Raw genomic sequence first — 12,157 nt, forward strand, 5'->3', positions numbered from 1 at the left:
CAGCCTCCCAACTAGCAGAAAGGAGACCGTGCCACAATTTCGCTTGACATTAATACATGGGCCATTGCCTTGGTAGAGATCCAGGTGGTACATCAGTGCCCTAGTGTTCATTCTAGCACCCTGCACCTATCTCAACCCGTGCAGTTCCTCTATCCTGCCAGGTGTGTCGCTCTCTGCACGGGTGCTTCTAGCACACGAACTTCTGAATCTCAGTAGTCTGTTGCATCAGTTGAGTGTCCTAGAAGCACCAGAGCAGAGAGAGATAGAGGATAGAGGAACTGCATGGTTTGTGATAGGTGCAGGGTGCTAGAATGAAGACTAGCGTCCTAGCAGGTGGAGTAACGGCGCTTCTATAGTCTGGCTAAAAGTCTTTGCAAAGGTGAATATCTGGGAGAATGAAATGAGACCTCACCAATGTGCGAGATTCCTGGTTGATTCCTCGTTCTCTTCCCCCAGCCTTCTCTGGCCCGGACAGCGACAAGAAGATTGGGGCATCCATGGCGGAGATCCAGTGTCTCCTGGATAAAGAAGGAGCCTCAGAACTGGTCATAGATGTCATTGTTAGTACCAAAAATGACCGGATATTCTCCGAAGGTATCCTGCTAGGAATCTCATTATTGGAGGGAGGAAATACGCAGATACAGGTAACGGCCTATCGCTTAGAGTGGGCGAGTAAAGTACGACTGCGCAGTTTGCTAAGCGCCGTCATGGTTTCCCAGAGTGAGCTGCGCTGTTCCTAATATGCCGGGTGCAGTTATGTTCCGTGAGAGGTTATTTGCTATTAAGTGGATATGTTCTATATAGGCGATAATGTATGCAGCATACACTGAAGCTGCTAGTAGGACAGTTTATTGAATTATCCACGTCAGATATCATTCCTGATTAGTAGTAGTGAAGCGCTTTTCAGATATAGGGCCTGGTTCACAGTTGTACGATCCCGTACGCAGCTGCCGTTCGAAAATAGGCAAATATCGCAGCCGCCGGGATATGTATTGTGACGCTAACCGCCATCTTTGCAAATCATTTGAAGATCATTGGATGTTACCAGTTCTCACTAAGTCTATGGTCAAGCAGAATGGGCGCAGGAAATGAGACGCTAGAGGCGTGTTTACTGCGTAGGGGATCGCAGGCGCAAAATGTGACGCCCGCGAAACTGTTGCGACATGCCTGCGTTTTTAGCCCTCTCCCAAATGCTCCCTGAAGTGCGAAAAAATACTCGCTGTGAGCGATTACGGTAATGAACCGCGCCGCATACGCCCGATAATCGCTCAACTACGAAAGCATCAGCATAGCGTATATCTACGAATCTTGCCCAGAGAGGTCACGTGGGATATACAGTTGGTGTCTTATTAGCATAGTCCATAGTCTGATGCAGCTGTATGTCCCCGTCCTAGACTCCATGCCTACAATCCGCTGTGCGAATATCCAAATCACGTGAAACCCTGCAGTCTCCGAGCAGTCTAATGACAGATCTAACTGATCATTCGCAGAGTGTGCTGAAGAAGTAAAGGGCCGCAGGATGCTCTGCAGACAGCGTTCCGCAAAACGTGTTGGTGAAGTCACACAGCGGGCGATGTAGTAATCGGCAAGAGATTATATTATAACGCCAGCCACACGGGCCTGTCCTCCCCAAGTGATGGTGATTTTGGATAGGGATAGGATCCTGGTTGGAATTGAACCCATGGCCCCAGTTCTGAGAGGCAGCAAGGCTAATTAGTGCGCGTGGTGTTACTGTACATCCATCGGCACACACATTGTTATAAAGCTGCCCCCTTTTCCTGTAGAGATCAGACAGCTGAGGAGCTTTCAAAATAACTTTCCTGCCTCTTCCTGCAGAGCTCGTTTTACCATCAACTGAATGAACAGAAAAAGTCAGAGAAGTTTTTCAAAGTTCTATACGACAGGATGAATGCTGCCCAGCAGGAGATACGCGCCACCGTGACGGTGAACACGATAGACTTGGGCACCAAGAAAAAGGACGATGACTATGAATCCATAGCTTTGCCAAAAAGGAGAGGTAGGAACTTATGGGTGTGTTTTGACTCAGGCCGGAGCACTGTAATGTATTCGCTCTTAATTTCCTGCTCATTCAGGAAGTAGCCAATCACATCGTCGGAATACTCAAAGCAGCAGGAAGCCGCAGACTGAGAGTTATATAGTGGGAGGAGCAGGGTCCCCCAGCAGCACAGAGTATATCAGGGATGAGTGATGTGTTAGTGAGGACAGGGCTGCATGTGACGGGGGCAGTGACATGATGTGAGGAGGGGAATGGAGGCAGCAGGAAGCCACAGACTGAGAGTTATATAGTGGGAGGAGCAGGGTCCCCCAGCAGCACAGAGTATATCAGGAGATGAGTGATGTGTTAGTGAGGACAGGGCTGCATGTGACGGGGGCAGTGACATGATGTGAGGAGGGGAATGGGGCAGCAGGAAGCTACATACTGAGAGTTATATAGTGGGAGGAGCAGGGTCCCCCAGCAGCACAGAGTATATCAGGAGATGAGTGATGTGTTAGTGAGGACAGGGCTGCATGTGACAGGGGCAGCGACATAATGTGAGGAGGGGAATGGAGGCAGCAGGAAGTCACAGGCTGAGAGTTATATAGTGGGAGGAGCAGGGTCTCCAGCAGCACAGAGTATATCAGGAGATGAGTAATGTGTTAGTGAAGGCTGGGCTACATGTGACAGGGGCAGCGACATAATGTGAGGAGGGGAATGGAGGCAGCAGGAAGCCACAGACTGATAGTTATATAGTGGGAGGAGCAGGGTCCACAGCAGCACAGAGTATATCAGGAGATGAGTGATGTGTTAGTGAGGACAGGGCTGCATGTGACAGGGCCAGCGACATGATGTGAGGAGGGGAATGGAGGCAAGAGGAAGCCACAGAGTGAGTGTTATATAGTAGAAGGAGCCGGATCCCCCAGCAGCACAGAGTATATCAGGAGATGAGTGATGTGTTACTGAGGACAGGGCTGCATGTGACAGGGGAAGTGACATGATGTGAGGAGGGGAATGGAGGCAGCAGGAAGTCACAGGCAGAGGGTTATGTAGTGGGAGGAGGAGAGTCCCCAGCAGCACAGAGTATATCAGGAGATGGGTGATATGTTAGTGAGGACAGGGCTGCATGTGACAGGTGCAGTAACATGATGTGAGGAGGGGAATGGAGGCAGCAGGAAGCCACAGACTGATAGTTATATAGTGGGAGGAGCAGGGTCCCCAGCAGCACAGAGTATATCAGGAGATGAGTGATGTGTTAGTGAGGACAGGGCTGCATGTGACAGGGGCAGTGACATGATGTGAGGAGGGGAATGGAGGCAGCAGGAAGCCACAGGCTGAGAGGTAAAATATGGTGTAGTGGTACAGTATCTATTTATTCCTGCAGTATTTTTTCTACACGAGGTGGGAAATGCTCATAAACAGGTGCAAATATTCAGCAATTGCAAAATATTTTGTTACATGAATTATGTTATATGCTTTAAATAATAATATTATATAGAAGACATTGCTACCACATGCAAATAGCTGAAATAAAGGTATTTTGTTATCATAAACTCATATTGCAACTAGCCTTGTATATTTATTTTGTATTTATCCAACGTAAATGTTAAATGCTTAATGCATGGACCAGTAAATCTGCTTGTAGAGAAACCATGCAGCACATTTGTTCACGAAAAGTGTGACAAACTTCCCCATCAACAGTCCTAAGGTCCTGGAAGGAAGTAGGACCTGTAACAGTGTAAAGCAAACTTCGGAGATAGAAGCATTCAAAATGTATCGGATGTACAGTGTAAACACGGCCAAGAGCTTCTGTTGCTCTGATACCAGGGTGACCATCTACAGCGACTCCCTGTTTTCTGCGCATAAAAACTTTGGGAGAAGCATTCCATGTGTAATATTTTGGCAGCTCACAGTACAGCAGGGTCCTTGCAAAGTCATAATTTTGACACAGTTGGAAGAAAGAAGTGAATGTTGTTGCGTAATTTGGTATAGTCAGAGAGATGAGAATGCTGGGAAAGCCTGCTAAAGCTCTCTTCGATAATAAACATTAAGATCATGACAACACAAAACGCTTGCCCCGAGGCCCTACCCATATGCGTGAGGATCCACAATGAGCGTCCACCAAAAATTGTGGTTTTAATTCATTAAAAATTAACAGTAATTAATTTTGATTTCAAATGTTTCGATCTTCGCTTGTAAACTGTGGATTTGTATAGAAAGATAGAAGGACAAATTTTCGCATTTATATAGTAGAGAAGATAGAAAAGAAAAAAATAGTAGATAAGCTAAATCCTTTTCTAATTCCGGACCTGACCTGTAGAGGGCGAATGCTATGCAAAAATTGTGTTTTTTTGAATGAATTAAAAATTAACAGTAATTCATTTCGATTTAAAAAAAATTTTTTGCCTCCGCCATGTTTTAATACGCTCGTATGTAAAATTTCACGATCTTGGCTTGTAAACTGTGGATTTGTATAGAAAGACAGAAGGACAAATTTAGATTCTCCCATAATACAATATTCTGGGCGGGATGTGCTGGATTCGGGGGGGTGGCCAGATCCAAAAAGTAGCAGCAGATGTCTTATAAAGACCATGTAGGGGTGGCAGACACAACACCCTTACTTAATGAAAGATTATGTCCAGTAAATCTATACCCCTGTACCAGGCACAGGTAACCACAGAACAGTTCTGAGATTCCAGTCCCTTTAATAAGTTTAATTCATGGTGCTAGATCATTTTTAAAGCCATAGTACTGAGAACAAGGTAATAAAATCCTCTTCTAATGATTTCCGTTGCTGTAAATTAAACCTGTTCTTTGGCACCTGTACATCCGTAACATTGTTGACACAATTTATTCTACATGTATTGTTTGAACTCATTATATGGAAATCATTAGTTTGCACGCTAATTACTGCAAAATCATAACACACAGAAAATGGAGGCAAATTAGTGAAAGTTATACTTCCAGGAAACAGAAAGATACCAGTTTGTATTAACGGGTTCAACGAAGCTTAATAAAATAAAGTAAAATCCTGTGTTGCGCCATTCTAGTGGAGGAAAGAGGCGTTTGCTTAGTGCCCTTCAGGGTTGAGCCCTCGCCATTAAATAGGCTGCAATGAAGAAACCGATAGAGCATGTTTCTCATGGCCTCTAGTGTAACGGAGGATAATCTTCTGTCTAACTCATGTTTTATATCATCATTTTAGTTGTTCTAATGCTAGAGTTTGGAAAATGCTATTCAACATGAGAGAGTTAAAACTTATTTTTATTGGGTGGCCCTATTATAGTATCGTTGTCATCTGTCCACTAAAGAGTCAAAGCCATAGGTGGTCAAAATGTCTTTTGATTTGGAGTTTTGGGTTATTTTAAATGTTTTTTTTTATTATTATTTTTTTTATATGAATTGATACTATATACTAATGATGCAAAATTTTCAGTAACTTGTACTGTATGTTCTTGTGGTATTAACATAATTGATATGTTTCCTAGTCCATGTCCATTGTAGCATGTGTTATAGAACATCTCTTCTGCTTTTGCACATGTCTTTTGTATCAAAGTTTCTCGTATTGAAACTTTCTCTGAACTTCTTCCTGCTATAAGATATTATGTTATATTTGTGTTTTGGGTTTTGTTTGTGGTGGATGTGCTCATTGTTCTAACGTGTCTCCCATTGTTGGATGTGCTCATTGTACTGACTTTTCTCCCATTGTTGGATGTGCTCATTGTACTGACGTTTCTCCTGTTGTTGGATGTGCTCATTGTACTGACGTTTCTCCTGTTGTTGGATGTGCTCATTGTTCTGACGATTCTCCCGTTGTTGGATGTGCTCATTGTACTGACGTTTCTCCCGTTGTTGGATGTGCTCATTGTACTGACGTTTCTCCCGTTGTTGGATGTGCTCATTGTACTGACGTTTCTCCTGTTGTTGGATGTGCTCATTGTACTGACGTTTCTCCTGTTGTTGGTTGTGCTCATTGTACTGACTTTTCTCCCATTGTTGGATGTGCTCATTGTACTGACGTTTCTCCTGTTGTTGGATGTGCTCATTGTACTGACGTTTCTCCCGTTGTTGGATGTGCTCATTGTACTGACGTTTCTCCCGTTGTTGGATGTGCTCATTGTACTGACGTTTCTCCTGTTGTTGGATGTGCTCATTGTACTAGCGTTTCTCCCGTTGTTGGATGTGCTCATTGTACTGAAGTTTCTCCTGTTGTTGGATGTGCTCATTGGTCTGACGTTTCTCCCGTTGTTGGATGTGCTCATTGTACTGACGTTTCTCCTGTTGTTGGATGTACTCATTGTACTGACGATTCTCCCGTTGTTGGATGTGCTCATTGTACTGACGTTTCTCCCGTTGTTGGATGTGCTCATTGTACTAGCGTTTCTCCCATTGTTGGATGTGCTCATTGTTCTGACGTGTCTCCCGTTGTTGGATGTGCTCATTGTTCTGACGTGTCTCCCGTTGTTGGATGTGCTCATTGTTCTGACGTGTCTCCCGTTGTTGGATGTGCTCATTGTTCTGACGTTTCTCCCGTTGTTGGATGTGCTCATTGTACTGACGATTCTCCCGTTGTTGGATGTGCTCATTGTACTGACGTTTCTCCCGTTGTTGGATGTGCTCATTGTTCTGACGTTTCTCCCATTGTTGGATGTGCACATTGTACTGACGTTTCTCCCATTGTTGGATGTGCTCATTGTACTGACGTTTCTCCCGTTGTTGGAAGTGCTCATTGTACTGACGATTCTCCCGTTGTTGGATGTACTCATTGTACTGACGATTCTCCCGTTGTTGGATGTGCTCATTGTACTGACGATTCTCCCGTTGTTGGATGTGCTCATTGTACTGACGATTCTCCCGTTGTTGGATGTGCTCATTGTACTGACGTTTCTCCCGTTGTTGGATGTGCTCATTGTACTGACGTTTCTCCCATTGTTGGATGTGCTCATTGTACTGACGTGTCTTCCATTGTTGGATGTACTTATTGTACTGACGTTTCTCCCGTTGTTGGATGTGCTCATTGTTCGGACGTTACTCTCGTTGGTTGGATGTGCTCATTGTACTGACGTTTCTCCCATTGTTGGATGTGCTCATTGTACTGACGTGTATCCCGTTGTTGGATGTACTTATTGTACTGACGTTTGAACCTATGTTTACCTATTGGAATTTTTCTTTTTCAGCAAGGGATTCTCAATTACACCTCAAAGAAGGGATAAAGGGGCAGTTAGCAGAGGCCTCCTCAGCCACGTCCAAGGCTTACTGTGTGTACCGGAAAGAGATAGATCCAGACCTGGATCTGATGAGCCCCGGAGCTGATAATGGCGATGAGAAAACAGCGGAGGAAGCTGTCACAATGAGTCCTGTTATAGCAATCATGCAGCCAATCCTGAGGTTTCTCCAGCTGTTGTGTGAGAACCACAATCTCGGTCTGCAGGTACTGCCCCTGCGTTCTCTAACGCTTCTCCTTCATCATTCTGGAAATCTGCCCTCAACTTACAATCAACGGGTGAAACTATTACTCATCTAGGCTGTCCTGTAGGGAGAGTCTCACTAATGATTATGGGTCAGGGACAGTAAACATATACTCCAAAAACTTTTTGACATCCGAGACTCTCAAAAATGATTCATGGGCCAAATCTAAGCCTGATTTCATGGTTGAGTGTCCCATGGGCCTGATTCAGACCCACTCGCGAGCGGCTGTCCGCTCGCAAGTGGGTCGATGTTATGGACTGAGCATGCGCACGACAGAGGGAGCTCCGTCGTGCGCATGCGCCAGACGCGACGAGCGAAGGAAGGTCCTTCACTCGTTGTGTCCGATCAAAGGGGGCGTGCTGTCAATGTTGATTGACAGCACGCCCCCTTTGGTGGGCGTGCCGGGGGCGTGCCTCCCTGACTGGGGCGTTCCCACGGGAACGCCTCCCATCAGAAGCCGGCCCACTGACATCACTAGTGATGTCAGTGGGAGTGATTTTGGCTCTGATAGAGCCAAAATCACTCCGGAGCTTGCGGTTGAAAACCTCAACCGCAGGCTCTGGCTCGCAAATTCGATGGTCTCGACCATCGCGACCATCACAATGCACGCTCGTATAGCCTGTGGGTGGTGACCCACAGCTATACGAGCGTCCAGGAGGACGCTCCATGAAAATGGAGCCCGGCCCTCATTCAGAGCGTGCGCTCTGCTCAGAGCGTACGGCTCTGGATGAGGGCCTATATCTCTAAAACTAAGGGCTGATTTGGGGGGGGGGGTAGTTACAACACCCACCAGCCCTCTGATGCTCAGAGAGTGGCTGTATGGCCAGAAGTAAGACGCAGTCAACCTGGTTCCAGTTTGCACCCCCCTCCGATCGGAAAGGACTGTTATAATACATTTAGTGGTTTGTAATAAAAGCAGGTCAAAACTCCTGCAAAAGAGAATGTTGTTATTTTTGTCTCACTGCAAAAGCCAAAGTCTCTTATGGCTCCAGTTTTTTGATAACCGACTGTAACGGAATATTGTTAATTTATATCCTATCTTATTGATCCTGCTGAGAGGGCCACATTTTCAAAAATTATATTTAGAAGAATTGTAATTGTTGTATTCATCTACAGACTGTTTGGAATCATTTACTATAAGTTATGTCCCCACTAATGACAGCCAAATTTCCTTTCGCAGAACTTTTTGAGGAATCAGAACAACAAAACCAACTACAACTTGGTGTGCGAGACCCTGCAGTTTTTGGACTGTATTTGCGGCAGCACGACGGGAGGTCTGGGCCTGCTGGGGCTCTATATCAATGAGAGGAACGTAGCTCTAGTGAACCAAACGCTGGAGAGCTTAACCGAATATTGCCAAGGTCCCTGCCATGAAAATCAGGTCATTATAACAAGCAAGTGCTCTGTACCTTCTTTTCTTTTAATGTAATGCGGTTTAGGCACAGGAGCCGACGTACAGTATGTGCTTATCCTCTGCTCTGAGCGGACCAAATGAAATAAAATATTGGATTATTTTGTAACTTGACATAGGTACGATAATTTGACAGCTGATGAGATCCCCTGAGTCCCATAAACAAGTTAGGGGTAATTAAGCTGAAGCAACGTGCAGCCTCTCTCAGCCGTCCCTTGCTAGCTGCCGAATTACCGCTCCCCCTAATTGTGCGAGCTAACTTTTCAAAATAAAGTTTGCAAAAGAGATTAAATCGTGTCTGTGATGTAAATATTTGAAGCCGAACGAAAAAAACTGGTTTACGGCTAAAAATCCCACTGTGATTTGATCAGGCAGAAAAAAAACGCTTCTTTGCTGTGATAATGTGGAATATCGGCAGTGTCAGGGTTAAACTAACTTAATCCCGTCACACTATAGACAGACGGCATGTATGTATGTTACGTGCAATTGTCAATTCTTGGAAAGATGTTTCCATGCGGACTATTGGGGTGAGTCGGACGCAGCTCTGTTTGCGTCAGACTACGGCTTAAGATATCTCCCCATTTATGTTGGATTTCATGCATACCGGTCGCGCCGCCCCACTATCTTGTTGGGTCTATGTACGGGATCCCCGCAGTGGGATGCTGGCGGTCACAATTCCCGCAGCGGCATCTCAACAATCAGAATCCCAACACATTGAAGACAAGTATGCTAACCCTATCTCTCGCCTCCTACAGCCTAACACCCCCCAAACCTAACCCTAATACTTACTGTCAGGATGCCGGTGGTCGGGATTCTCTTTACAGAAATCCGGTGCCGGTATTATGAGCGCCATCATCCCGACTGCCGGGATGGTATGCGTTCAGCATCCTGGCGGTCTGGATTCCAACGCTCTTATTACCGGCGCATAATCCGATGCCGGTCAGCGGGCCATCGCCCGCATCCCGACTGCCGGGATACCAAAGGTAAGTATCGGGGTGGTTAAGGTTAGAAACTATTGGGGGAGTGTTAGGTATTGGGGGAGGTTAGGTTCAGGCACTAGGGGGGCGAGGTTAGGGTTAGTGCAGGGAGAGAGGGGGTTAGCCTACCGACCAACAAGTGTTCTTATGTTAACCCTTTGGAAATGCTGGCGTCGGGTTTCTAACAGCCGGGATCCCGAGCGCAGACATCTCATACAGATTCCGCCGGGATAGTAAATATATGCCGTATTGTTGCGTCCGTGCCTGCATCATTAGTATCTGGACTTTGCCGGGGGCAAAATATCCATCTGAAATAGGCACCCCATCTGCTACACGTCCACGACACTCCCATCAGATGCATCCGTTCCTTGCGTCCTCGTACTTACCACGAATGAACACCAATTTGTAGATATTCTCCGTTCGCTGGAGATCCGACACATACGCAACTATTTGCTGCTTTTCGAGGCATCTAGCAGTCCATCTGCAAAGCTCCTTGTCAGACTAAGAGGCGTGCGCAGTCTGCTCAATATCAGGAAATGCGTGTTTCTTAAGGTGCGTCCGACTTAGAATCGGGTCCTGTGTCCTGCTGAGTTACTGCGCTGCTATCGTGTGGATCATCTAGAAAATGATTGGCTGAGATTTTGCACAATAGAAACAGTCACCTAACAATTACCCGGTGACTAAATAGAGTGGGAAGGATGGATGTGTAAGAGCAAAGGAATCCGCTAGCCCCATGTAAATAAATGTTAATAAATATCATTGGCAGCAAAGCTGACGGAAGGTAAAGAAAATAGAGACAGAGACCATTTATTAGTTATCATCATTTCAGCAGAACCTAAAACCTCCATTATCTCTCTTCCGCAGACGTGTATCGCAACGCACGAGTCCAATGGGATTGACATAATCATCGCCTTAATTCTCAACGACATCAACCCACTCGGCAAATATCGCATGGATCTCGTGCTACAATTAAAGGTGTCGGAAACTGATCATACTTACATCCGCACTTACACTGACCAGCCCAGCGCCGAATCTCTAGCGCAGTGACACCAGTCGTATCCATTTATTCATTTAGTTGATGTCGGTTTATATGTTTTGCTTTAACTGTTGAGCTATTTAAACCCCAGTGTGGATATAACGACCAGATTTCCAGTCTGACTAGCGACACCTATCCTATATGTGTGCCTGGCAGAAGAGCCAGCCCTTGGGCATGGGCCATATAGGTGAATGAATAGCGCACCATTGTCCAGGGGGCCTTCCAGCAGGCATAGCGGCCTACCACCACATCACCCACTGGCAGGCGGAGCTGCCAGTGGACGTGACCTCTTTGCAGTGGCGCTACAGTTATCATGCCGAAAAAGCACTGTCTGTAGCTCTACTGTAAGAGACAGCACGCCTGCTGGTGGCTCCTCCGTGCGTCTCTCCACCACGTCAGTGAGGAGCCACCATAAGACTACCGGGCCTCTCCCTGCAGCATTACCATGGCATTTTAAATGGCAGCAGTTTAAATCTTGCCTAAGGTATACCCTGGTCAGGGCCGGCAGCATGACAGGGCCAATCGCAAAAGCTATAAATCTGGTTCCTGGAAAATAACAATCCCCCTACGTAACGGATCTTTCAGGCTTGTCTTCTACAAACCTCCACATCTCTAAACCTCATCAGCCATTTTAGCTTCCTGCCCACTGGTAGCAGCAATTAATGTATATTTTATAGGAAAGAGGAAATTTGATCCTTGAAGTAGGATTAGCAGATCTCCCGTAGTCATCCGGATACGTTTGCATTCGGTGAGGTCACTGGATAATTTTACTTTGGTAGGCAGGGGCCACATTTCCCGTCAGGCCTTCCTAACTGTCCACGATGTCCCTTCCTCCACCTTAATCCCTGTTCTACACACTACTTACATAGATGATCTGTTTAAGGCACCCAGCGCAGGCATCTCATTGGTCAATCTTTGTTTTTCTTCTCGTCAAGAACAATGCCTCCAAACTGCTTCTGGCCATCATGGAGAGCCGGCACGACAGTGAAAACGCAGAGAGGATCCTGTATAACATGAGACCGGGAGAGCTGGTAATGAACGGCCCTGATGTACAATGTATACCTAGTTTTGCTAGTCTCCCCGTAACCTGTAATTATTCCTATGTTCGTACAGGTAGATGTAATAAAGACGGCCTATAGCCAGGGACTGGAGAACGAGCACGACGAGCATGGACCGGACGACCAGGTGTCCCCCAGGGCTGTGGGCCATAATATTTACATACTGGCACACCAGGTATGAGCTATATACATTTACTGTAGTTATTTTTG

At 46.1% G+C, this 12,157-nt stretch overlaps 1 protein-coding gene across 1 annotated transcript in view; it reads left to right on the forward strand.

The window, feature by feature from the left end:
• ITPR2 (inositol 1,4,5-trisphosphate receptor type 2) overlaps positions 1-12,157 on the forward strand; it is a 318,547-nt gene that overhangs the window by 232,404 nt on the left and 73,986 nt on the right. The window contains exons 39-45 of the mRNA XM_088454805.1: positions 457-644; positions 1,837-2,017; positions 7,174-7,427; positions 8,646-8,846; positions 10,718-10,828; positions 11,825-11,920; positions 12,003-12,122. Coding sequence (XP_088310931.1) covers positions 457-644; positions 1,837-2,017; positions 7,174-7,427; positions 8,646-8,846; positions 10,718-10,828; positions 11,825-11,920; positions 12,003-12,122 — 1,151 coding nt within the window. The remainder of the gene's footprint in view (positions 1-456; positions 645-1,836; positions 2,018-7,173; positions 7,428-8,645; positions 8,847-10,717; positions 10,829-11,824; positions 11,921-12,002; positions 12,123-12,157) is intronic.

The sequence above is a fragment of the Taudactylus pleione genome, unplaced genomic scaffold (assembly GCF_031769625.1).
Source record: "Taudactylus pleione unplaced genomic scaffold, aTauple2 ptg000634l, whole genome shotgun sequence".
Taxonomy (NCBI): domain Eukaryota; kingdom Metazoa; phylum Chordata; class Amphibia; order Anura; family Myobatrachidae; genus Taudactylus; species Taudactylus pleione.